We start from the raw sequence: 27,188 nt of genomic DNA, 5'->3' as shown, positions 1-27,188 counted from the left end.
CCTGAGCACCACTGAGTGGGGCCTGGAAACAAGAATCCTGCCCTTGCCACAGCTGGCACGATTACTGTCACCATCTCCACCTTCAGGGGGAGAGATTGAGGTGGCAAGAAACCCTCCGGAGTCCCCCCACAAATCTGCCAATGGCCCCAGTGCCGACACTTTGACCCTGACCTGGGCAGGGGGGTGCGGCTGGAGCAGGCGCGGGAAGGGAGTAGGGGGGAGTGTGGAGGAGCGGCAGGGGCGTGAGAGGCATGAGCGGCCCCCAGCCCAGCCGCCGGCTCTTCCTGTCTAATTAGGCGTCTGATTCTTCACCAAATGTCACTCCCGGTGATTAATCGTCTGCGCTTCTCCATCCTGGGTGCTGTCTCCGCCGATGGCGCTTGTGAGGCAGAGCAGAAGCCGGGGGGGCTGGGGCTCTGGTGTATGTGTGTGCAGGGGGGCTGCTGGGGGAGCCCTGCGGAGGGCAGGGGTCGCTGGCCCGGACCACAGCCTCCCGGAAGGCAGCAGCCAGCTGGTGAGGCCCCGTGGGGCCCGCGGCCTCTGGACGCGACCGAGCTCTCCGGATCCTGTTCCGAATCCATAAGAACCGGGACTTGTCTCCACTTCCCACCTGCACCGCCTGGGCCTCTGGGCCTGGCCCGCGGGGTCCCGCCCTTCCTTGGCCCTTGTTTTTGGTTTTGGGGCGGGGTGCATATTCGAGAGTGCTCAGGGGCTCCTCCTGGCTCACTGCTCGGAAGCCGAGGTCCAGGAGATCCTGAGGGGTTGGAGGTCTCCCCCAGAGCTCCCACAGGCCACACTCTCACCCCTGACCTTTGAACCATCTCCTTCCAGCCCTGGGCTCCAGTCCTGCCACCTCCCCAGCAAGGCAGAGGCGTGGGACGCCGGAGGGCCAGCGAGACCACTTCCCTGGCCCCAGGGCTGAAGACAGACAGGGCTTCGGCTCCTGGGTGACCCCCCATGCGACCTGGACATCGGGCAGCCACGAGGGGGCGCTGCCGGCCCTGCCAGCCAGTGAGGCCCAGCCTGGGCCCAGCCCCTCCGTGCCCAGCAGGGTGTCATGGCTCTCAACGCCCCCTCACCAGCGCCAAACCCGAGGCCCGGGTAGGCCTCCCGTCTCCGATGTCCAGGGGTGGCCCAGCACAGTCTCCACTTGTCCTCTCCACTACTGTCCCCCAAGTGCCGCCCCCACCCCACGCTGGGGCCCTGGCAACCCTCCCCCCAATGCCGTGCACGCTGCCCCTCCCCGCAGCAGCCCTGACCACGGTCCCCTTTCCACCTCCGGACACAGCAGAGCTCCAACAGGACACCCGAGCCCTGGGCCTGCTGGACCCTCTGCCCTAGCTCCGTGCCCCACCCCCACCCCGGGGGCCGCTGAAGCCCACCTCCAGGGGCCGCAGTGCGTGCCTTTCCTGAGCTACGCCCCAAGTCTGACCCCCGGCACGGCATGGGGTCCCCGACACCACTGAGACCCCACTGGCCCCAGCACAGCTGGGCTGTGTTGGCGGTGGGTCCCAGGGCTTCTAAGCACCCCTGGGGAAGCCGCCCCCCACCCCTGCAAAAAAAAAGGGGGGGACAGGACTGTATACTGCATGCAGAAAACCCGAGTGTGCTCTCCAGCACCAGCTGCAACCCCCCGTGAGCACTGGGCAGGAGTAGCCCCTGAGTACCCTCCGGGTGGCCCAAATCCCGTCACCACACCCCCTCCCCACCCTCCAGACCGGAGCCACAGCAAGTTTCCCCCACTGCACACAACCGCCTCGGGAGCCTTCCGCGGGAGGTCTGCCGTGCCACACGACCTGACTCGGGGCGCCCCGCGGCCACGTGAGCACTGACCATCACGCAGAAGCCCACGTGAGCGCAGGGACAGGGGCCACGACAAAGGGAGGAAGGGCAGCCCCGGCCTTTCTAGGGACAGGACGGAAGTGGAGTCCCAGAAGGCTTCCTGGAGGAAGGGACGCCTGTCCTGGAGGAAGGGCAGAGGTTGTCCAGGCAGGCCATGGAACGGCGAGTGCAAAGGCTCAGAGAGGAGCCGGCAAGTCTGCGTCAAGTGGGGCTGGAAGGAGGCTGTGACGGGATAGGGAGAGCCAGGCAGACGTGGGGGCTGGTGTCCTGCGGGCGGCAGGACCCAGGGAGGGGGGCAGGGACGGCGGGGGGCGGGGAACAGTCAAGCTCAGGTTTGATTTCAGGCCGAGGGGAAGGAAGTTCTGAGAGAGCAGAAAGCACGGCCCGTTAGGCCCAGTCAGCAGCAGGCACAGGGGGACCCGACCAGATGGGCTGCTGGACCCCCCACCCGGGCACCCAGCTCCGCCCCCAGCTGCTGGCCCTGGGAGCTCCAGTGGCTACCACAGACCGGGGCTCCCCCCTGCAGGGTGGGGCCATGCGCTGTCTCCTCCCGACTCCCCACTTCCTACCCCACCTGCCGGGCGCTGGTAGATGGGGGGCCCGCGAGGGGACTCCCCGCCCGGGCCAGCTGTCCAGGTGGGGCTGGTGACTCAGCACGGCGCCGCGGGTCATGGTGTACCCGGCAAAGACAGATGGGCGCAGAGCGCGGGGCCGGGCGTGGGTTTATGGCATCTCCGTCCTTTAGCAACTATTTGCTCAGCCGAGGTGAGTAAAGGGGAGCTGAGTGTCCGGCTCCCCCGGCCCGTCACCAAGCACCCCTTCCTGGAGCCACAGCCTCGCGCTGCCCCTTCACCCGAGCCTTGTGGCGAGGGTTAGGTCCGGGGTCCACGTGGTGGAAGGGTGAAACTCGAGGCTCCAGCCCTCACAGCCACCTCCCAGCCCCTCAGCTTTCCTGGAGTCTCCCGGTGACACCGGCCCCACCTCACCCCGCCCCCACCCCCCGCCCCAGGCTGGGAGCTCAGAGAGGCAGCTCGGGCGGGTGTGGGTGGCGTCTCACTGCAGCTGGAAGGTTCCAGGTCTGCTGCGCTCAGCAGCGGGTAATCAGCAGCTTGGAGATGGCAGGAGACACAATAAGGAGGAGGCAACTGGGGCAGGGGCCTGAAATAGGCCGGGAGACCGGGGGCGGAGGGGTGTGATGTCAGAAAGCAGGAGGTGAAGCCTTGAGGACACCCCCCTCAGGCAGCCTTCCAGGATTCCCCACCAGGATTTCAGGCCCCGGCAGCCCTCAGGGTTCAGAGTCAGGAGACCGCTGCTCCGAGGGCCACGTGGAGAGGAGGCAGCCAGCAGACGCAGCCCAGCCTCTGTCCTCACAACCCTGTGGGATCTGGTTTTGTTCGTTTCCGGTTTGAGGGCCACACCCGGCGCTGCTCAGGGCTTCGTCCTGACTAAGCACTCAGGGCTCAGCCCCGGCAGGCTCCGGGGACGGTATGGGGTGCCGGGAATTGGGTCGCCGTGTGCAAGACAAGCGCCCTGCCCGCTGCCGGGCCTGGCCCCGTCGCCTGTCTGAAGCCGTGGTGCAGAACCCCGGCAGGAGGAGCCGCAAGCCCAGTGGGCAGGGCACGGGCAAGGGGCTGCTGTCCTCCCTCCCCCGCACCAGCCCCTTATCTGCCCCAGGCCCTTATCTGTCCTGGTGGTCCCACTCCACGTCCTACCTGCCGTGCCATGTGCCACCCACCAGCCCTCCAGCCTGCCCCAGGGCCACTGCCTCGCAGCACACTGCCGCCACACCCATTCCAGAGGAAAGAAGACAGAGGCTGAACACAGGCCTCCACACAGCGACCACAGGACCACCAGCCGGCTCTGAGCACCTCTTCTGTGTTTGTGTGTGTGAGCATATGTGCATGCGTGCATGCATGTGTGTGTGTGCGTGTGCGTATATGCGTGTGTATGCGTGTGTGCATGTATGGATGTGCGTGTGTGTCCGTGTCCTCCATGTGCGAATGTGTGTTGGGGGTGTGGGGCGGGGTGCTCTGGACCCCTATTAGCTGTTGTGCTCACAGGCCCTTCCATCATCTCCATCCTGCAGGTGAGACCCAGCAGGTCCTCAGAGTGTCCTGGGCAGGCCTGTGCAGGGGCCCCAGACTTCATGCACCGTGGGATGCAGCCCTCATGGCCCCGGCAGCACCAGAGAGGCTCCGAAGGCTCCCAGCACTGCAGAGCCCTGAGCATGCTGGCGCCAGGCCACCCTACCCTGCCCCGACAAGGGCTCGACATTGTGGCCCCTAATGAAAAACAAAAATAGGGTCTGGGGCGTCAGTACAGTGGGGAGGGCCTTGCATCCGGCCAGCCCAGGGTCAATCCCCAGTATCCCAAAGGGCACCCTAAGCACCACCAGGAGGTCTTTGAGCACAGAACCAAGAGTAACCCCTGGGTACTGTCAGGTGTGGCCAAAATAACAGAGAGAGAGAGAGAGAGAGAGAGAGAGAGAGAGACAGAGACAGAGAGAGACAGAGAGAGACAGAGAGACAGAGAGGAAAAGAAAGAACCAGGTACAACAGAGGCTGACTCCCATTCCAGTGCTCTTCCCCTCCACTCCCTCTGGGTCTCCCTCCGGGGTGCCAGACCATCCTGCTGTGAGGACCTAAGTGTAGTGGTGCCCAGCAGCCCGGAAACTGGGGGCTGGAGCTGGAGGGGGGCCGGCAGCATGCAGGTTTCCCCTGAGTACAGTCGAGACCTCCCCCCGCATGGTCCCAGCTCCTGGCCTCGACCCTCTCAGCCTCGGCTCGTACCCTGCAGCCCTGGCCCAGGAGGCAGAGCCGGCAGCGGCCACGGCGGGCCAGCATTCCCGCCTTCAGTGCTCTCTTCTGCCAGCTCCTCTCCCCTGGACGCCCCCAGCGGGCCGGCGGCCAGGACACGGCGCAGGGCCATTCTGCTCACGCCTGTGTCCTGGGGCACGGCCACCCTGTTCAGCCACCTGATGGATTCCGAGGGCTCCACGGGAGGGCCAGGGGGCTGGGACACCCAGAGCACCCAGAGCCAGGGAGCCTAAGACTCCGTGACCCCCGCGCTCCCTCAGAGAGGAAAGTGTCACAGTCGCTAGGGAATGGGCGCTCAGAGCCTCGGTGTATCGGCTCATTCCACCCCCCAAAAACCCTCGTGTCTGGGGACCACACCCAGCAGTGCTGGGGTTCAAACCCAGGGCGCCATCTCCCGCCTGCATCTCCTTACCGGCGGCAGACACAGGCCCAGAGAGGTGGGTGTGGCCCGCGGCCTGCAGCCGCTGCTGGGGGAGCTGGGATCTGAGTCCAGGGCGCCAGGCGCCAGGCTGGCCCTAGACTCACAGCCCGCCCACCCGGCCAGCTCGGGCCGTGAGCGTCCGCCTGCCGGGCTCCTGAGCCCTGACACCCGGACTGCTCAGGAGCAAGTGACGAGTGAGTGACGAGTGCTGTCGGGCCAACACGGCCCCCGAGAGACCTCCCCCTCTGCCCGAGCTGGGAGCCAGCACGGGCCCTCCGGGGCGGGGCGCTCCCTGGGAGGAGAAAGCCCCACGGCCCTGGTGTCCGGGCTGGCACGAGAGGTGACGGGGCAGAGGGAGCTCACCGGACTTGCCCCTCCTGAGGCAGCTCGTGGGGGGGGTCCTCACACACCAGCCGGGACTGGCCGTCCAGCAGGTAGGTGTAGACGATTTCCTAGGACAGAAGGAGCTGGTGAAACGCTGGGTCGCCCTGGCCCAGGCTGGCCCGGGAGCTCGCTCTCTCGCTCTCTCTGTCTCTCTCTTTCTCTCTGTCTCTGTCTTTCTGTCTCTGTCTCTCTGTCTCTCTCCCTCTCTCTCTCTCCCTACCTCTCTCTCTCTCCCTTTCTGCATAGAAATTAATGTCCATTTCTTACCTACCACCCCCAAATCCAGCATGCACACAGGCTCACATGCACACGCACACACACACACACACACACACACACACACACACACACACACACACACTCTCCCCTTCTTGCCCGACTCAGTTTTGGCAAACAGCAAGCATCATCTCAGGCCCACGGGTGGGCAGGAGCTGAGGGGGCCCCAGAGGTTTCCCACCCATCTTGGGGACACAGACAAGTCAGACACACACTGTGACACAAGCCAGGAGGGCTTCCTGGAGGCCGTGATTGTCCAGCAGTCGCTGCAGGGGGGAGTAGACCCTTCCTGGCGTGGGGGACAGGGAAGAGACTGGCTCCTGGCTGCCAAGGAGGTGTGTAGGGGTAAAGGGTTGGGGGTACTTAGTATGCTGAGTGTGAGGGTCCGAGTTCTTAGGGAGGAGCTGGAGGGACCAGTCAGCGGGGAATGCTGAGCCCGCCAACAGTTCGACTGATGGCTCCGCCCCACCCAGCAGCCCAGAATCACTTCCACCCAGCAGGAACCCTGCCCTGACGCTTCCTCCAGGCAGGACTCTCTGCTTTGTGGGGCCGCCCGCCCTGGGTGCATGGTGCAGCCACGTGTGCCCACTCTGTTCTACAGGAGACAGGGGTCCCGGGGAAGGTCAGGGGCAGGTCCCCAAGGCTCATGTCTACCCCAGGCAGGGGCCCCTCGGGTCCCAGGGCAGGGAAGGGCGGTCGGGTGGAGCCTTTGGGAGTCCCTGTGTCCACGCTTGGGGTGGGGGGACCGGCCTGCAGAGGCGAGGAGGAGCCCCCACCCCACACAGGGGCAAACTTCCTCCTGTCCGTCTGTCTCCCGCCCCCTCGCGCTCAGCCCCGCGGGATAAAATTAGCCGAGCTGACTGCAGGGAGGGAAGGAGGTGCCGGCTCGGCTGCGCCATCTGCACCGGGGCTCGGCTGCCACAATGGGTGCTGATGAGAGGGCCAGGTGCTGGGGCAAAGACCGCCCCCTCCCTCTCTCGGGGCGCAGGCTGACCCCAGCCCGGGGCACGGGGGATGACTCCCCAGCTCCCACTCCACCCCGTGGGAGGCGGGACTCCCTGCAGCTGGGCTGCCCTGGCCCAGGCAATCTCCCGGCGGGGGAGGGAGGGAGGGCGGGCGGGCATCAGGGAGCCCGTGGCCACGTCCAAGAGCCCAGCGCCCGGCACAGCTCTCCACAGCCCAGCCCTGGGCACACACTCAATGCCCAGCAGGCCCCTGGCGGGCACAAGCCAGGACACCCGGCCTCTGCGGATGGATGGACGGGCCGGACAGCTGCCTCCCGTCCCATCTGCCACCTCCCTGTCTGCATTTCCAGATGTGCATGTGCCCCGGGGACAGATGTGCCTCCGTCCCTTCCTTCTCCAGGAGGAATTATTTTTGGGTGTCAACACAACCCCCACTTCCTACCAATTTCACGCCCAATAAAGCTCACTCATTAGCCTTCCTCCTGGGCTCTGACCGTCTTCGTGGAGGAGGGTTCTCCAGAAGGCAGAGCTGAGGGAAGGGAATGAGGGCGTGGGGGTGGGGAGCCCCAGTTGCCTCTGGCCCCCGTGTGCTGTGTGACCTTGGGGAAGTGTCCTCCCTCTCTGGGCCTCCGGGGGCTCATTCATCAAGCCCAGCCAGGCAGCACGAGCCGTGGGGGAGTGGAGGGGGAATGGAGGAACGTTCTGAGTGCCCAGAGCAAAGGGTGTCCAGCACGCACTAGAGCAGGGAGAGGACATGCAGGCAGTCTTCTTCCGGCCCCTGGTCTGCCGCTGTCCCTCCCTGACCCCAACACAGCCTGGAGGCACAGGGGCCTGGAGGAAGGGTGGGAGATGCAGTATCCACTGGAGCCTGGCGGGGACACGGGCCCTGTCTCGGGCTCAGAGAGAAGCTCCGCGTGTCCAGAGCTGCCGCCCACTTTGGAATCCAGGTCAGGGGGACGCGGCCGCTCAGGCCGGGCCCCAAGGCAGCAGGGAAGCCCTTCCCTAAGTCTACCCTAAGCCTCTGTGGATGTTCCCGCACAGACTCCACCACGCCTTCTTGTTCTTTCCTGGGTGCTGTGATCTTCCCAGTCAGTGTCAAGGTCCCATCTGGCTCTCCCATGCCGGGATTCCAGTGTGAGAGCATTCTTTGACAGGGGGCGGGGGGGCTTCGCTTCAGCCTCCTCCTCCAGGAAGCCCTCCAGGAATACTCTCACGAGACCCTGCAGGCAGGCAGGCTGAGTCTCTTGCTTCTCAACACCAGAGTGAGGCAGTGCCGAGCAGGGCAAAGGTCTAGGGAGCAGCAGGAAAGGCGGGGCAAGGCACCTACCACTCTGGGCAGCACAGCTGAGAGGGCCTCCTTGATGGCACGTCGCAGGCCCGCCCCGTCGATGGCCGCGCCCAGGTTCAGCAGCGCATCCTGGAAGAGAGGAAAGAGCCGTGAAGACATTGGTCAACCCCGTCGGGGAAAGCCCCTCCTGTCGCAGCGCCCTGAGCCCCCCACTCCCGGCTTAGAGCAGGTCCTGGGACTCCCAAATTCAGGAACATTCAGGACATCAGGATGCCCCGAATCCGACAAGTCTCAGGGTCCCAGAGCGCCCAAGTGCCCTAATATGTACCATTAATGCTATATATAGCACAGTGGGTAGGGCGTTTGTCTTGCACGGCCGACCCGGGTTCGATTACCCCGTCCCTCTCAGAGAGCCCGGCAAGCTACCGAGAGTATCCCACCCGCACGGCAGAGCCTGGCAAGCTACCCGTGGCATATTGGATATGCCCAAAACAGTAACAAGTCTTACAATGGAGACATTACTGGTGCCCGCTTGAGCAAATCAATGAACAATGGGACAACAGTTCTACATGATTATCATATCATTCGATGACATTGTTATGTAATAAAGTCATAAATTATATAATTGAGTGTATTGATTAATGCTCCCCCTGCAACTTCTCAGCGCCAACATCCTTCCCACCCCCACCCCCACCTGGTCCTCGGTCCAAGAAGAGCTCAGGACAGCGGGGAGGACATTTCCCTTAGACACACCCGATCTGGGTTCGATCCCCCGCATCCCATACGGTCCCCCAAGCACCGCCAGGAGTGATCCCTGAGTGCAGAGCCAGGAGCAACCCCTGAGCATCACCAGATGTGGGACAAACCAACCCCCACCCCTAGAAACAAACAAAAACAGAAGGGCCCAGGACTCAGCGAGAGCAGCCCCGGGGCCAAGCCTTGACCAGACTCCAATCTGAGTCCTGGCACGGCTGGGAAGGCATGAGCGGCCACGTGTAAGGAGACGTGTTGTTGCCACCCATCCGATCTGCGCCTTCCCTCTGTGCACACCTGTCCCCGGCTCTCAGCCTTCTCTCTGGGCCATGGGGACAGCGAGAAGGGCGCCTGCAGAGTGGTAGGTGCAGGCTGGTGGCAGCAGGGTCCCCACTAATCTCCCTGCAGGGCTGGTCTCCTGTCCCATGTTTTCAGCCTAGTGATGGGCTGGGCAGGAAGTGCAAGAGGCCACAGGCTGGAGCCCAAGAGATAGCACAGTGGGCAGGGCGCTCGCCTTGTACGCGGCCGACCTGCGCTCGAGGTTTGATCGCCAGCATCCCATCTGGTCTCCCGAGCACTGTCTGGAGTGATTCCTGAGCACCACTGGGTGTGGCCCCCACCAAAAAAGAAGCCAAAGAGTGCCGGAGCCCCCAAGATGAGCAAGTCACAGCAGGGCCAGCCCTGGGCATGAGGGGACAGTGGCATTAACCTTGGCTGCCTCCAGCCTTGCTCAGGCCCCGTCCTTGCAGAGCCGGAAAGGGGACAACAAAGCTCCCTCACTCTGTTAACTCGGCCGGAGCCCCTGGGATCAAAGAGGAAGGTGATGGAGCAGGGGACCCGGGGCCAAGGCAGGCCTGTGACTCACATCACCGCTCGGTTGTGCCGGCCCTCCCCACCAGCCCTCAGATGTTCCCTCCACGGTCTGCCCCACGGAGAGCTGGGTCTGTGCTCAGAGCGCAGGCGGGCCGGGGCCAGAACACCATCAAAGGGTGCCCGGGCGCAATCGCTGGCGCCACACCGTCCTCTGAGCACCACCAGGGAGGAATCTGGGCCCCGCCCACTGTGGCCCAAACTATCCTCACACGAATGCACAGTGATGAGCTGGACAATAACAGAGACACAGCGTGAGGGCGCAGGTCTCCAGGGGACCCCAGGCACGAGCCCGCTGGGAGAGGGTGGCTGGTCAAAAGTTACAGTGCTGGGAGCGCCCGCTAGTACAACTCTCGTGGAGGTGACCATGGCCTCGCTTCCACTGGCTGAGGGAACCACTGAGTCAGATGACACTTGCCCAGAGGAGGGGACCCATGCAGGAGGGGAGGACGGAAACCCAGTTCTGCACGAGGTTAAGAGGGACTGAGCCCAGGAGACGCACGACTCGCAGTCTCGGCTCCGATCTTTCTTCTGGCAAGGCCCCGGGATAGCTTAGGCGTGTGTGTGTGTGTGTGTGTGTGTGTGTGAGAGAGAGAGAGAGAGAGAGAGAGAGAGAGAGAGAGAGATCTTTCCCAGTAACGTCGGGCTACATAGGCAGAGGCCACAGGGAGAAAGGGTGGAAGCAAGCGGGTGTGCAACAATGGGGTAAATGCCTGTTTTTCAGAGCACTTGTGGGTGGGGACTCCTGCTTTAGCATCACGAGAGGGACGGGGCCGAGTCTTCACATCCAAATGCCACCCCCACCCAGCATCGCTGGGGGTCACTTCGCTCCAGTGCCCACCCCCACTCCCACCCGGTCCTCAGTCCTGGGTTTCCAGGGGGGGAGTGGGAGGGGCTTTCTCCCCCAGCGCCCCTCCCTCCCTCTCCCCCCACCCCCTTTCTGTCTTGGGGCTCTGTCTCTGTCCTCGGGATGAGAAGTCACGGAGTGCACTCAAGACAATCCCTCGGGGCCGGAGCCATAGAACAGACAGCGGTTAGGTGTCTGCCTCGCACACGCCGGCCGGAGTTCAACCCCAGACATCACCAAGAGTGGCCCTGAGCACAGAGTCAGGAGTCACACTGCTGGGTGTGGGCCCCAAACAACAACACAAAGCCAATCCCCACACGGGCCGGCCGCTCCTGCCCACAGTTCCCAGTCTCAGAACCATGCACCCTCAGCCGCACAGCCTCCTAGAACCCACAGGCACGCCCGGGCACGACCACCTCACAGCCCAGCAGAGAGCCCCGCGCGGGCAGCACCCCCACAGCACACCGTGTGGCTTTCCAAGACGCCCTTGGGGTCTGCCCACCGAAGCCATTCAAACTAGGAAAACCCAGATTCGGACGGGGGTCGGGAGAAAGGGGCAGGGCGGGCGCCCGGGAGCTCTGAGGGGTCCCCCTCCAGCAGAGGGGGTGTTTGCTATGTGTGGGGCTTGGGAGAGAGGAACAGGGTGGGGAAGCAGACTGAGCACGGCCCCAGGCTGGGGACTGTGGAATCTCCCATTTGACAGATGAGGACACTGATGCCTCCCAAGGAAGCCACGGGCCCTGCGGGCCCCGCCCAGTGCCTGGGGCACAACCAGGTGCGGAGTCTCGGGCCCTTCTCTTGCTCTGCGCTGCCTGCTCCCGGGCCAGCGGCTCGGAGAGAGCGCTGTGTCCTTTGTCCTCATTGGTGGGCTCCTCCACCTGCCCTTTGCTCGGATTGGGCGACGGCCCGACCTGTTCTTTACCCCCATTGGTGGGCGTCTCACTAGCCTTGGCTCCGATTGGCCTGTTTCCTGTGGCTCCCTTAGCCAGAAGGAAATGATTCCAACAGGGAGCGGAGGGCTGGCCAGTGGCAGGAGAGAGAATCTGGGGGGAGGAGTGGGAGAAAGCTCCCTCCCGAGGTAGGGGTGCAGCGGGGCTCAAGACAAGGGCTAGAGCCTCAGAATGAGAGGAAGAGCACAGTCTCTGGCGCCTCCACACTCGTGTCGCTGCTCCATGCACAGACCTACCCACCACATACACACCCGCACAGCCACACGCACATAGAGGTAAGGCACACCCCTGCACACTCACACACATACATTCACATTTTTTTTTTCTTCTTTTTGGGTCACACCTGGCGATGCACAAGGGGTTACTCCTGGCTCTGCACTCAGGAATCACCCCTGGCGGTGCTCAGGGGACCATATGGGATGCTGGGAATCGAACCCGGGTCGGCCGCGTGCAAGGCAAACGCCCTACCCGCTGTGCTATGGCTCCAGCCCCTACATTCACACTTTTATGCATGCACACGCACTCTTACACACACACAATTTCACACACACAGTCACACATTCAAACAAACTCACTTTCACATACACTCACTTTCACACACACTCATATTCTCTCTCTCTCTCTCTCTCTCTCTCTCTCTCTCTCTCTCGCACACGCACACACACACACACACACACACATACAAACACACACAGCTCGGCCTTAGAGGGAGGCACAGATCATGTTTCATAGGCTGGCAGCTTTTCTTAGATGCATGGCATAAAGATCAGCATGACCACCAGGCCAGGGAGAATGCTGAGCAGACCGTGGTTTAGCTTGAGGGGACAGGGGGCCGGTATGTGAATGGTTGGAAGGAGAATGAATGGATGTGGGGGTGGAGGGGCTGGTGAGTGGGTGGGTAAGTGGGATGGTGAATGGTGGGTTAGTGCCTGGATGGATGAATGTGTGAGTGGGTGGGTGAGGGAATGGATGGGCGTGTGCCTGAGTAAAAGGGCTGCTGAGCAGAAAGGTGAGTGGCTGGGTGGGTGAGTGAGTGGTTGTTGAGTGGGGAGGTGAGTGGATGGATGGGTGAGTGGATCGGTGGGTGAATGAGTGGGTGGGTGGGTGATTAGAAGGTTGATTGGGTGGATGAGTGCATGGGTGGGTAGGTGAGTGGGTGGATATGTGAGTGGGTGTGTGAGTGGGTGGACAGGTGGGTGGGTGAGTGGGTGAGTGGGTGGGTGAGTGCAAGGGTAGGTGGGTGGGTGAGCAGGTGGGCTCCTGGAACCACCAGCATTCCCAGCTCCCTCCCGTAGCCTGTGACCAAGAATTAAGTAGTCAGCACCATAGACAGAGCCACTCCAGGTACCACCTAGGGGAGCCAGACATGGGCACAGCAGGGCTGGGTCAGCACTGCTGCACTCACTTGCCCGGAGAAGGCTCTAGAATAACAGGTTCCAAATGCCTGAGCGCCCAAGACCATAGGAAACCAGAGGCCTTGGCTTAGCTTTGGTGGCACCCGCAGAGGGACAGACGCCCTTCTTCGGGCCAAGCAGGGCACTGCCACCCACTGCTACCCCCGTAAAGCCCCCGATTGCCCTCATGTTGCCTGGACCTGCCCCAGTCCTCCCTGGGGGAAGGAAACTTCACAGTCTTCCTTGGAAAAGGTAAAAGCACCAACCCCAGGGTCTGAGTGATAGCACAGCGGGTAGGGCTCTTGCCTTGCATACGGCCCACCCAGGTTGGATCCCCGGCATCCTATACGGTCTCTGAGCCCTACCAGGAGTGATCCCTCAGTGCAGAGCCAGGAATTAGCCCTGAGCACAGCCGGGGGTGGCCTCAAAACAAAACAGGACACCAAAGGCAACCACACAGTGCCTCCAAAGACCCAGCCTGTCTCAAGCACCGACCAGGCAGCGCTGCCTATGGGAGACGCCCCCATGCGGCCTGGGGGTCCGCTCTCTCTGGGGGTTTTAGAATCACTCCCCTACCAGCAGAGCCTCATCCCCCAAGGCCTTGAGCCCCTTACCCCCTCCCCGTACCTCTCCCTCCCCCCCCCCCCGCAGTGGGTTTCCCCAGGGCTGTCTCCTGGCCTCCTACCTGCCCTGCCCCCCACCCCCAGACCTCCCTCATCCCACAGCTATTTCTGTCCCTGAGCCTCAAGTCTCCTGGCCTCCTGCTTCTCTTCCCAGATGCTTCTGTCCTTCACGCCCACCCGCCCACTCCTGCCTCCTGGCCCCACCTCCCCTCCAACCTAGGAACATGGGGACACCCTCGCTAATCACCCACTGAATGGGGGGACCACAGTGGAGGTGATGAGAGTGCCAGGGGTGAGGAATCCAGAGTGCCAGGGCAAATGACATTTATATCTCTCTGCTTCCTCTTCCGCTGGGTGAAACTCACACCCTCATATCTTCCTGGAAAACAGGGTCCTCCGAGGACAGGGGAGAAGGAACATTATCTGTGTCCAGAAGGTGCCTAGCTGCTCTCCCAGAGAGGAGGGCTCACCGTCCCCCCCAAGAAGCACTCCTGGTGCCAAGCAGATGAGAACTCAGCCCCTCTGAGCAGTGGCTCGCAGCTCCCGTGGAGACGGCGGTAGGGAGGAAGGAAGAGGAAGAGAAGGCGTCTCATCCCCTCACACACCACCTGCCAGGGAGCCGCCTCTGCAGACGCGGGCCCGAAATACTCCAGGAGCGCTGCCTGCCGAGAGCCACAGCCCGGGACCCCCACACTACAGCTTCCCTGGGGCAGGAGAAGAAAGTGCCAGAGAGGGGCTGGAGAGAGAGCACAGGGGGAAGGCACTGGACTTGCATGCAGCCGGCCGACCCGGGTTCAGTCCCCGGCATGCCCACGTGATGGTCCCCCGAGCCCCATCAGGAGTAATCCCTGAGCACAGAGCCAGGAGTAAGCTTGAGCCTCGCCAGGTGGGGCCCAATTTTTATTTTTTAAATCTAAGAAAAGAACAAGCTAATGAGACCCAGGAGATTGGGGTTGGGGCTGATGTGGCTACAGTAGGACTAGCTCAAATGCACGCGCGCGCGCGCACACACACACACACACACACACACACACACACACACACACACACACCACGGGCCAGGGGCCTCGAGCAAAGGGAGAGGAAAAAAGCTAGAGACATCCAATTTGGGTGACCCTGGAATCCCTGGGGGTGCATTTGTACAGATCCTGACCCCACCCCATTTCCGACATCAGAGGCGCAGAATTCAGCTTCTCCCTCGCCCGTCCAGCTGCTGAGGCTGCCGGCCAGGCGCGTGCAGAGCCCCCAGCCCCGCGCCCTCTCCAGCCCTCGCACGGGCTCAAGGGGTGCATGCTGGCCTCACCCTGCTCCACTGCTATTATTCTTGGGCCAGTGTGTGTGTGTGTGTGTGAGAGAGAGAGAGAGAGATGGGGGAGCGGGGAGGGGGGGACTGACTACCACGCCTGGGCCTTCTCCTTGGCCCCAGTGGCCTCACTTGAGGGGCCACAAGACTCAGGGCCGCAGGGGAGGTGACACCGGTGAAGGCTCCCCCTCTGACAGGAAGTGCCCGCCCTCCCACCCACGCAGGGGGTCCTGGCAGAGGCCCCCAGGAGGGAGAGGCACTGGGAAGGCATAATGAGGGTGACAGTGGGATGACAGAGGGGCCACTTGGAGCACAGGAGTTCTGTCTGTCCCCCCCCACTCCTCTCCCCTCCCCACCCCCACCGACCCCCATCCCCGGGCCCCCCCGCAGACTCCGGCTTCAGTTGTTACTCCGACAGGCCCGCGTCCCCAGCCTCCGAGCCACACTGGAGACACGTGCACTGTAGAATACACCTGAGCCCAGTCCTGGCGCCCCCCACCCCCCGGCCCGTGGGGCCCCCTAACGGCCCCCCTCCTGCTCTACACTGCCAGCACCCCAGTGCTTCTCAGCCCAGCTCACCTCCTCCAGAGCCCCTCCCAGCTGTCCCGGGCCCTCAAGTCCAGGGTGGAGGAAAGACGGGAAGGAGGACCTGGGAGAAAGGACATTGTTCTCGGGGGTCCCTGGCATCGGGCCTGTGGTCAGGAGAGTGGGGACAAACCAACAGCCAGGGGGTCCAGGGGGCGAGACAGGATCGGGGAGCACAGACCTGGGATTAAGGGGTGGCGTCTGGCAGAGCCGGGGTGACCTCTGTCCTATCGCCCCCCCCCCCAGCACTGCTGTCCCTCCCACTTAATTCTCCAGGACCCTCTGCTGTCCCTGCCCTGAGCAGGTCGGGCCTCGTGGCAGGAGGGAGGCCTGAGCACCCCATCCCTCAGGGGTGCCCACAAGGACAAGGCCTCGGATGGAGGCCGCCTCCCCCTGCCTTTCTGATGGGTTACAGGTTGGTCCCAACAGGTCCAGGGGCCTGAGCAAACACGGTGAGCAGCGCTGAAGAGAAGGATGTTGCCACTGGAGCAGGGCAGCCGGCCCAGTCGGGCGAGAGTTTATGCCTCAGGGAGTGACAGTCAGGGGAACAAGCAGGCACAGGACCCAGAAAGAGTGACAGTGAGCCCGTGAACAAGTGAGGGAATGAATGAGCAAATGAATGAGTCTGTGAGAGAGCGGGTGCATGAATGTGAGCGGGAATGAGTGACTGAATGAGTCAGATGAAGCGTGAGTGAGTGAATGAGTGAGAGTGAGAGTGAGAGAAGAGGGGCTGGAGTGATAGTCACTGTCACTGTCACTGTCATCCCGTTGCTCATCGATTTGTTCGAGAGGGCACCAGTAACATCTCTCATTGAGAGATTTATTATTACTGTTTTTGGCATATCCAATACGCCATGGGTAGTATAGAGGGTATTTGCCTTACACTCGGCCAACCCAGGTTCGATCCCTCATACCCCTTAAGTGCCCTGAGCCCTTACAGGAGTGATGCCTAAGTTTAGACCCAGGAGTGAGCCCTGAGCACAGTCAGGTATGGCCCCCCACCACAAGAGAGAGAGAAAGTGAGCGGAGAATGAGTGAGTCAGTGTGAGAGGGAGGGAGGCAGGCAGGGAGGGCATAAAAGCAAGTGAGGGAGGGAGGGAGGGAGTGAAGGAGGGAGCAAAAATGAGCTAATCAGTGACTGAGGGAGGGAGGGAGGGAGGGAGGGAGGGAGCAGCAGGCAGAGGGAGGGAGAGGGAGAGAGGGAGAGAGGGAGGGAGGGAGGGAGGGCAGAGGCTGTGTCCTGTTCTACCCCAGATCCCTGGACAGGAGTCCGCTGAGCTGAGTCACCAGACAGTGCCCGGGGCTGGACTGTGCAGGGCACTGGCCATCACCACACAGATGTCAGGGCTGCATGAACCCAGAAGACCCCCAGGGAGACAGCTGGACTGTACCCAAGCCTCACACCGAGACTCAGGGAGAAGCCCACCGTCAGCAAGCAACCCCCAGGCTCTTTGTGCCTCAGTGTCCCCCAGCACAGACTTGTGTCAGGAGGGAGAGGCTCTCACCCAAAGGACCACTCACACCTTCCAAGAATGAGCCGCCTCCTCCAGGCAGCCCTTCTGGGTGAGCCACATGCCTTTCTCCCAGAACTGAGAATTCCCATAGGTTCCGGGTCAACAGGGCCCAGGCCTCCTGGATGAAGGGGGTACACTAACACCCAGGCTCCCCTCACCCCCATTATGTCAGGAGTCCCATGCCCCAGCCTGGAACCCGTCGGGACATTCCAGGCTCCCATCCTCCCAAGTTCTGTTGGTCTTCGGCCCCCACCCCACCCCGTCCGCTGCTTTGGCCAGAGGAGAGGCTGACCCCTCTGAGACGTGGGTGGGGTCGGTACCTCTCCAGGTGGGGACAGTTTCTTCCCTCTGTGCCAGTGTCGGGGGGGGGGGTGACAGAGCCTGGGGGAGAGCTGCCTGGCACAGGGTCCGTGTGGGCCCCTGTGAGCGCGTGTCCCCGTGAACCAGGACAGCGGCGGGTGCTGGGGCGCCGTCAGGCCCGTGTTCCAGGTCAGCTCTGCCTGTCTGGGCAGCGTCACTCCCACGGCTCCCTGGCGGCCCCCATGCCTGTATTTGGTTCTCTTCAGGGCCTGGCCCGGCCCAGTTGTTCCCCAAACCCTGGGGGCAGGGCTGGGAGGGCGAGAGGAGGAGGGGTCAGGGGCAGAAAGTGGGGGGCCCTGGGAACAGGGCTGCGAGACAGGGGCCCGGGGTCCTCAGCGCTCCCACCCGAAGGCACGTCCAGGATTGGGGGCAGGCGTGGGGTGCCCCCCGCCCTGGTCAGTGTGAGCGCCGGGCTCCCCCTTCCCTCTCCCTGCCCTGGCAGGAATGCGAGAGCAGCTTCATTGTTCCTAAGAATAGCTCTCCTGCATGGGGGCTGGGTGCAGAACCCTCTGGGCCCGGTGCCCTCAGGCTGGCCCCGGCTCTGTCCACTGCGTGCCCAGAGGGGTCTCTTGGCTGTGCCCCCACCTGTCTGGGCAGACGGGCAGCCACTGTCTCCTTCCCCGCCAGGACGAGCCTCTGGTGGGCTCTGAGCAGCAGGCGGAGGGAAGCAGGGCCCCTGGGCACGCAGATGCCCTTTGCTCTCGCCTCCAGGCAGCCCTCCAGCCTGCTCCCCCATGAGCCTCCCCTCCACACCCATCTCCTGCACCCTGGAGGCTGCTGCACCATCCAGGTCAGCGGGGGTCTGAGTCTACCCATCCCTGCCCTGCCCTGCTCCGTCGGTGCTTCAGCAAGGGCCTGCACCCAACGGACCCTCCAACGACCTTGCTTTGGGTTGCACCTTTGCACCCCAGGACACAGCACCCCTCCCCCATCTCTTTCCATTCCCCCCCCCCAGCTCTATTACTTAATCTTATTTTTTTAGGTTTTGGGCTACACCTGGCAGTGCCCAGGCCTTACTGCTGGCTCTGTGCTCAGGAACTACCCCTAGCACGCTCAGGGGACCTTCCTGGAGGCTGGGGATGGACCGCAGATCAGGCAAGGCAAGCGCCCACCCCCCCTCACTGCTTCCAGGGGAATCCCCCCAACTCCGCCCCCTTCTGAGATGGGGGTGCCACGCCTGGAGGAGGGGGCCCACAGGCAGTCTCTGTCCCGCTGTCCCTCACGCAGGGCCGCCACCCCGCCCCACTGCCCGGCAGGCTGACAGGCGGGCAGAGTTATTTGCCTTTGGAGGGCCCAGGACACAGAGAGCAAACATCCGGAGTCTGACACTCTCCTGCACGGGCACCCGAGTCTCTGAGCGGAATACAGGCACTCACACACAATCACACTCACACACATACTCACACACACACACACACTCTCACACACACACTCACACACACACTCTCACATACACACTTTCACACCCTCACTCACACACTCTCACATACACACACACACACTCACACACACACACACTCTCACATACACACTTTCACACCCTCACTCACACACTCTCACATACACACACTCACACACACACTCTTACACACACTCTCACACACACATTCTCACATACACACACTCTCACACACACACTCTCACATACACACATTCTCACATACACACACTTTCACACCCTCACTCACACACTCACATACAGACTTGCACTCACTCACACTCATACACTCTTACATTCACTTTCACCCTCACATACTTATGCACACACTCACACTTTCACTCACACCCTACACACTTACATCCACACACAAGTACACACTCACACTCCCATACATTCTCACTCTCACAAACACCCTCATTCACACACTTACAATAACACACACCATCACTAACACACTCACATTCACACACACTCAGTCTCTCCACACACCGTCACTCACACATATTCACACACATCCTCACACACAACCTCACTCACATGCACACTCACACTCACACTCTCACATACACTCACATTCACATACACACATACAGTGTCATACATTCTCACTCACACCCTCATTCACACACTCATACTCACAATAACACTCACAATAACACACCATCACACGCTCACACACTCACTCATATTCATACACACCCACCCACACACATACTCACTCACATTCACAGTCTCCTCCCTCACAAACTCACTCTCCTCTACCCACACATACTCTCACCTCTCACACTCACACACACTCTCATACTGTCTCTCCCTCATACACATTCATTCTCATCTATCTTTACTCACTCAGTCTCCTTCCATCACACACTCATACACATACTCACACACACTCTCCTACCCTCACACTTTTACTCCTGCACATATTCACATTCACACTTTTATATACTCACATTCTCTCTCCACATGCACTCTTACCTTCTTGTACACACATCCACACTCACATTCTCACTTAAACTCACAACCTCAACATTCTTATACACTCTTATCTTCGTACACACACTCACTTTCACACTTACACATTATCACAATTCTACCTCCACGCACTAACCCACTCTCACATTCACAGGCTCTTACTTACTCACACATTTATACTCACACACTCTTACTCAAGCTCTTACACACAGTCGTTCACATACACACTTAACACTCTCATACCCTCACACCCTCACAGTTCACATCCATACTCAAATTTGATCAGGGCTGGGTAAAAGCAGGCCCCGAGTCTCACAGGCCTTCAGAGATCAAAATGAATGTTCGAACCACTTCTACAGGTTTTCTGCAAATGTATGGATACGCTTATCCAAACCATCTGTTTTTGTGGAGTTCACGTTTTGCTAGTGACCTAAACAATCGTGTATTCTGCCACTGGTCATCTCCAGCGCCTGTCCTGGGGTCTCTGTGTGGCCAGGACTCGGAGTCCTTAATGGCTCCCAGGGGTTGGTGGGGGCAGGGCGGGGCTGCTCCCCAGACAGGAGACTGTCTTGTGAAAGCACATGGAGAACATGTGTGAGTGTGGACCTGTGTTCACATTTGTGCAGAGCTGCCTGCACATGCTGGGCCTGCGGGCCTTGTGTCCACCGGTTCAGTGTGATGGCGTCATCGGTGCCTGGGGGTCTGGGAGTGCGCAGGGAGCCTGAGGCGATCTGAGGGGCTGTGGGTGCACTGCCCTCCCTGCTCCATCCTCCAGCACTTCCCCACCAGCTCCTCCTCACCTCCTCCATCCCTCCCCCAACCTCCACCCCCCATCCCCTCCCTCCTCACTGCCCAGCATCTCCCCCACTGCCTCCTCACTGCGAGTTCTTCATTGCCTCCCTTGTCCTCTCCCCAGTAGTCCCCTCATCACCTCCCCCGTCACCTCCTCCATCATCGGCTCCACCAGACCTGGGCCCCCCATCTCTATCCCACCACATGCCCCGCAAGTGACATCAGACACGTGTCTTCACCTTCTTGGACTCAGTTCCCCGTTTTCTCCCAGAGCTGCTGAAAAGGCTCCAAGGGAACCACACAGCATGACGAAGCTGACTTCCGGCGGCCCGTGGGTACTGCCAGCCCTGAGGAATAAGGCTCACCTGGGCAGGGCAGGCTGGTGTTAGCACCCCATCCCCATAGGAGCCTTGGGCAGGGACCCTGCAGATAATGGGGAATAGCAGTGTCCTCCCTGTCTGCCCCTCCAGAGGGGCTATAGGGTCTTTGTGTGTGTGTGTGTGTGTGTGTGTGTGTGTGTGTGTGTGTGTGCTTTTTGGGTCACACCCGGCGATGCACAGGGGTTTCTCCTGGCTCTGCACTCAGGAATTACTCCCAGCGGTGCTCAGGGGACCATATGGGATGCTGGGGATCGAACCCGGGTCGGCCAAGTGCAAGGCAAACGCCCTACCCCTGTGCTAACACTCCAGCCCCCGCTATAAGGTCTTATTCTAGAATATTCCAGAGATGACTTCTCAAGATACTTTTCCCCTCCAACTTCCCTGGGGCTGCCCTTCCCAAAGAGAAGGCCTTGGCCAGAGGCTGGAACCCCTCCAGCCCCACGGCAAAGTAGGGAGAGGTATGGATGAGGGTCAGGGTCCATTCTGGGGGCATCAGTGATTGACAATCCGAGCTCCTGTCTCGAGGTCTATATGGCTCGAGCTGGGAGGAAAGTGTAGATTCCGTGTCCTGAATGGAGCCCAAGGGGTTGTGGAAACAGGGAGGGGATGCCCCCCAGACACGTCCCTCAGAGTCGGGGCCCTGAGCTGTGTGGATGGACCTGCACCCACCCCCACAGCTGCCGGGGCCAGATCCCCGACTGGTGTGGTCAAGCACATCACGTGGTTTGTTTGGCTTATTATTTTTTTTTCTCTTGCGCAAATTACATCAGTCTCATTGAGTGAAACTGCAGGAGCTGGGGCTGGAGGCTGCGCGGGTGTGGATGGCGGGGCGGGAAGAGGGAGGGTGGGGCACAGCTGAGGCCGGGCACTGAGGAAGCTGCACTGGGGATAGACGGGGTGGAGAGAGGGAGACACACCGTCACTCACTCAGTTCTTCATGGGCACCCACAGGTGCCTGGGCAGAGGGGCGTGAGGGCTGCGCCCCCCACAAAACCACAGAGCGTTAGCCGATGGTCACTGCCCAAGCACTGCCCAGCGCCAGTCCTCCCAGCACCCATCCTAGACCCGAGGGAACAGACTCAAGAGAGCAAATGAGTCTCGTGAGAATGCCGACTGGTCCAGCCTTTCTGGAAAACAGTCTGGGCATTACTCAAAAAACTAAAAATTGAGCCTCCGTATGACCCAGCAATATCACTTCTAGGACTCCACCGCGGGGGTCCAAAAACACACCACAGAAAAGCCATTTGCACACCTGTGTCCAACGCAGCACTACTCCCAATGGCCAGTGCCTGGAAACAACCCAAGTGCCCAAGAGTAGACAAGGGGGTAAAAAGGTTCTGGTACATCTACACAGTGGAAGACTAAGCAGCTGTTAAGAAAAATGAAATCATGAAATTTGCTTATACGTGGATGGACACGGAGAGTACCATGGAGAGTGAACCGAGTCAGAGGAAGAGGGATAGACACAGAAGGACTGCACTCATTTGTGGGATATGAAAAGACATAGTATGATATCAATACCCAAGGACAGTAGAAACAAGGGCCAGGAGGACTGGTCCGTGGTTGGAAACTTGCCACAAGAGGGGGTGCGGTGGGGATGGGGGGCAGTGCAGTCAGGACAGAGAAGGGACCACTATGACAGTGATCGCTGGAAATGATCACTCTGGACAAGAACTGAGTGCTGAAAGGAGGGAAACGGGGTGCATGACAGCCTTTCAGTAGCTGTACTGCAAACCGTAATGTCCAGAAGGAAAGAGAGACAGAGACAGACAGGGAGAAAGTGTCTGCCACAGAGGCAGGTGGCAGGGGTGGGAAGGTAACTGGGGACATTGGTGGTGGGAAACGTACACTGGCAAAGGGATGGTTATTGGAACGTTGTATGACTGAAGCCCCATCAGGAACAACTTTGTAACTGTGTATCTCACAGTGATTCAATAAAGTGGGAGAGAGAGAAAGAGAGAGAGAGAGAGAGAGAGAGAGAGAGAGAGAGAGAGAGAGAGAGAGAGAGAGAGAGAGAGAGAGAGAGCGCAAATGAGGCTCCAGAGAAAGTTCAGTGGAAAGCAGACAAGATAAAGTTGGGGGTTGGGGGTGTTGTAATATTTTTATAGGGACCTGCCTGCAGTGCCTGTGCCAATCAGTGGCCCGTGCGTGCAGCACCAGGGTCAAACACAGGGCCTCACACATGCTCACGAATGCTGCCCAGGCGAGGGCTGCCCCAGACTGATGCTGCACTTGCACCAAGAGTGACCCCGGCAGCACTGCCCTTATCCCAGGGCCACGACAAGAATGTGCCGTCTGTGGAACACTACCACCTGCACGTCCCAAAACCAAGTGTGGGTGCCCGCTGGTCATCTTAGCAATAATAGAAAGGAAAAGGAGAGAATAAGGAGCAAAAAACCCAAACCATGGGGCCAGAAAGATAGCACAGTGGGTAGGGTGTTTGCCTTGCACATGGTCGACCCGGGTTCAATCCATGGCATCCCATATGGTCCCCCAAGCACCGCCAGGAGTAATTTCTGAGAGCAGAGCCAGGAGTAACCCCTGAGCATCTCTGGGTGTGACCCAAAAAGCAAAAAATTAAAAAATAAAAAGCCAAAACCAAACAAAAGGCCTGGAGCAATAGTACAGTGGGTAGGGAGTTTGCCTTGCGTGCTGCCGACCCGGATTCAACCCCTAGCATCTCGTGTGGGATTCCATTTGGTCCCCTGAGCACCGCCAGGAGTGATTCCTGAGTGCAGAGCCAGGAGTCAGCCCTGAGCATCCTCAGATGTGGGCCCTCCGCCAAACCAAAGCAAAACAATGACTAAATAGGGGCTGGATAGACAGGATGCTTGCCCTGCTTGAGGCTTACCAGGTTCGATCCCTGGCATCCCATGTGGTCCCTGAGCACAGAGCCTGGAGTAAGTCCTGAGCACTGCCAGATGTGACCCCAAAACCCAAAAAAGGAAACAGAGAAAGAAAATAAGCTGCGAAACGTGAGCGCCCAGACAGGGCTGTGTGGCAGACACTGCAGCTCTTGCTTTTGCCTGATACCGACAGGCTCCCACTGACACCGTCCCGTCCACAGCTGTCTGGATGGCGCAGACATTCCGTCCCCCTCAGAGTTTCTGCTTGGGCATGCTCCGCCCCGAGGCCTCTGTCCCCTCTGATGGTCAGAGGTGGAGGCCGAGGCTGACCCCACGGTCACACCCCACCCCACCGCCCCCAGCACACCTGGGACCCCTGCACAGCAGCCCCCACGTGTGTCACACTCATTCCGGGAGGGATACACACAGGGACCTGAGTACTGTCACCTGCCTCCACCGGCTGAGTGGCACAGTCAGCCCAGGCGTGGGGGCTGCCGCATCTGCAGCTCTCCGAGTGACAGGGTCCCTCTAGGGTGACATTGCCATCAGCCTGACAGGTCTCACAGGGTCAGTGCCACACTCTGGGTCCCCGAGTCCACACCACCTGACATCGTATGTCACACTCAGCTCCAGGCCAGCCTTGTCAGGCAGAGACATTCAGCATTATAGGAAGGGCTTCTAGGCTTCCAAAATATATATAGCTACACTTGGTGAAATGACATAATGACACGATAAAGTGACAGACGATGTCCACAGAGGCTGGGGAGAGAGCCGAAGCATAAAAATAAAACATGCCTGGAACGGAGACCCAGAATTCTAGCCCCCCGCACTGCACGGTCCCCTAAGCACTGCTGGGTGTGACTCCTAAGTTAAAAAAAGAAAGAACAAGATCATAAACTATGTCAATGAAGTACCCTATGAAATGCAAGTAAATCCACGCAAAACAGACGCCCTGCTAAGAGATTAAGATCTAGGATATATAAAGAGCTCAGCTACATAACAACTCAACAACAGAAAACATGCCAAGTAATCTGATTTTAATATGGGCAGAGGACTTGAATAGACATTTTCCTAACAAAAATACACAAAAGGCCAACAGCACATGAAAAGATGCTCAACATTAATGGTCATTAGGGAAATGCAAATCAAGGCTATAATGAGATGCCAGCTCACAGTCATTAAAATAGCTAATATAAAACAAGGAGGGGGCAGAAATGACAATGTTCACGCAGAGATGGAAAAATTTGAACCCAGATACACTATTGGTGGAAATGTAAGATCAAACCACTGTCAGGGAAAGCCACACAGTGGCTCCCAGAAAAGAAAACATTTAATTACCTTATGATCCAGAAATTCTGGGCATATACCCAAAATCATTGAAAGCACAAGCTTTTTCTCCCCCTGTACCAGGGATTGGACCCAGAGTTTCAGACATGCAAGGCGAGAGCTCTACCGCTGGCCACCCCACCCCCACCCCCACCCCACCCCCACCCCACGGCCTGAAAGCATTCTCCTGAAGAGGTATTTGTGGCCCAATTTTCATCCATAGCAGCGTGATTCCCAGTGATGCAATAGTAACCATCAATAGGTGATTCACAAACATGGCATTTTTATGCCACAGATTTATAACAAATATGGCAAGGAATTTCACTCAGCTCACAAAAAGAAATTATGACACTTGATACAACCTGAATGAACCACAAGGACACCAGGCCAGGCTGGAAGAATTAAAGCACAGAAAAGTAAACGATGCATGATTGAATTTATCTGCAGCAGTGAGAGTGCTGAACCATCAAGGATCTACAGACTGATGGTTCAGGGTTGGGAAGGGGGAAGTTCAAAAAGTTCTAGAGTTTTTTTGGATACGAATAGGTGTTTTTAAAAAGAAAAAACAAAATCAGCAGGGCTGGAGCCATAGCAGAGCGGATAGGGTGTTTGCCTTGCACGTGGCTGACCCAGGTTCGATTCCCAACATCCCATATGGTGCCCTGTGCATCGCCAGGTGTGGCCCAAAAAAGAAAAAAAAATGGCACAGAGTTAAACAGACAAAGGAAAAAATAAAGAACTCAAATTATCAGAATTATAAGTGAAAAAGGAGACACTATAACTGGTATCACATTCAAAGGATCCTAATAGACTACTATGGACATCTACAGGTTCACAAATTGGACAACCTAGAAGAAATGGAAATATGCTTAGGAATAACTAATCAAGACTGAATCAGGAAGCCATAGAAGCTGTGAAAAGACCAATAACTAGAGAGGACTTTGAATCAGTAAAGAAAACTCCCTGTGGAGACTAAGTTTGGAGCAAATGACTTCACATAAATATTACAAATATTTTAAAGGGTACTAACACCAATCCTTCTCAAATGCATTCAAGATATTGAAGAAGCAATATTCTAAATTTATTTCACAAGGCTATCATTATACTGATACCAACATCAGAAAAGGATACTACTAGCAAAAAAATTTTTTGTTTGTTTTTTCGGTCCATACCTGGCTTTTACTCCTGGCTCTGTGGACCAAGGTTGTCCACGTGCAAAGCAAGTACCCTACCTGCTTTACTTCCCTCCGGCCTCACTACTGACCAAATATTACATCACTGATGAATACAGATGCAAAATTTCTCCAAGAAAAAAAAATTCTCCAAGAAAATCTTTTTTTTGTTATTTTTGTTTTGGGTCCACACCCAGAAGTGTTCAGGGCTTACTCCTGGCTCTGTACTTAAGAATCATTCCTGGTGGGCTCAGAGGGGGCATTGGGGTACTGGAGATCTAACTTGGGTTGGCCAAGTGCAAAGCAAACAGCCTACCCACTATACTATCTCTCTGGCCCCACCTGAACTAAATTCTGTAAAACTGAATTCAACAATACAATAGAGCAGGTAGGATTTATACCCTAAGATACAAGGATGGGTCAATAGATGCAAATCAATCAATGTGATGCATCACATTAATAGAGTAAAAGAAAAAATATAATTACTTCACTGCACTGTAGCACTGTCGTCCCGTTGTTCATCGATTTGCTCGAGTGGGCACCAGTTACATCTCCATTGTGAGACTTGTTACTGTTTTTGGCATATCAAATATGCCACAGGTAGTTTGCCAGGCTCTGCCATATGGGCAGGATACTCTCGGTAGCATGCCGGGCTCTCTGAGAGGGACAGAGGAATCGAACCTGGGTTGGCCACGTGCAAGGCAAATGCCCTACCCACTGTGCTATCGCTCCAGTTCAATGATTTCACTAGATGCTGAAAAATCTTTGATTAAATCTAACATGCATTCAGATTTTAAAAAATGGGGGCTGTTAAACCATACGACCATACCTGGCGATGCTCAAGGCTTACTCCTGGTTCTGCACTCAGGAATTACTCCTGGCAATGCTTGGGGGACCATATGGGATACCAGGGATCAATCCCAGGTTGGCCATGAACAAGTGCCCTATCTGCTGTACTATCACTCCAACCCAAACTTATTTCTTCTGTTTTTTGTTTTTTTGGATCATACCCGGCAGTGCTCAGGGTTTACTCTGGGCTCTGTACTCAGGAATCCTTCCTAAGCA

The 27,188-nt window shown here is 58.7% G+C and overlaps 1 protein-coding gene across 1 annotated transcript in view; it reads right to left on the bottom strand.

Moving 5' to 3' along the window:
- Positions 1–27,188, bottom strand: part of PDE2A (phosphodiesterase 2A) — a 91,549-nt gene that overhangs the window by 19,017 nt on the left and 45,344 nt on the right. Inside the window, exons 3-4 of the mRNA XM_055141444.1 lie at positions 8,032–8,121; positions 5,443–5,531 (exon numbers count right to left, since the gene is read on the bottom strand). Coding sequence (XP_054997419.1) covers positions 5,443–5,531; positions 8,032–8,121 — 179 coding nt within the window. The remainder of the gene's footprint in view (positions 1–5,442; positions 5,532–8,031; positions 8,122–27,188) is intronic.

The sequence above is a fragment of the Sorex araneus genome, chromosome 6 (assembly GCF_027595985.1).
Source record: "Sorex araneus isolate mSorAra2 chromosome 6, mSorAra2.pri, whole genome shotgun sequence".
In the NCBI taxonomy this organism is placed as follows: Eukaryota; Metazoa; Chordata; class Mammalia; order Eulipotyphla; family Soricidae; genus Sorex; species Sorex araneus.
The sequence above is the reverse complement of the archived record's forward strand: the minus strand, read 5'-3'. Positions and strand labels throughout refer to the sequence as shown.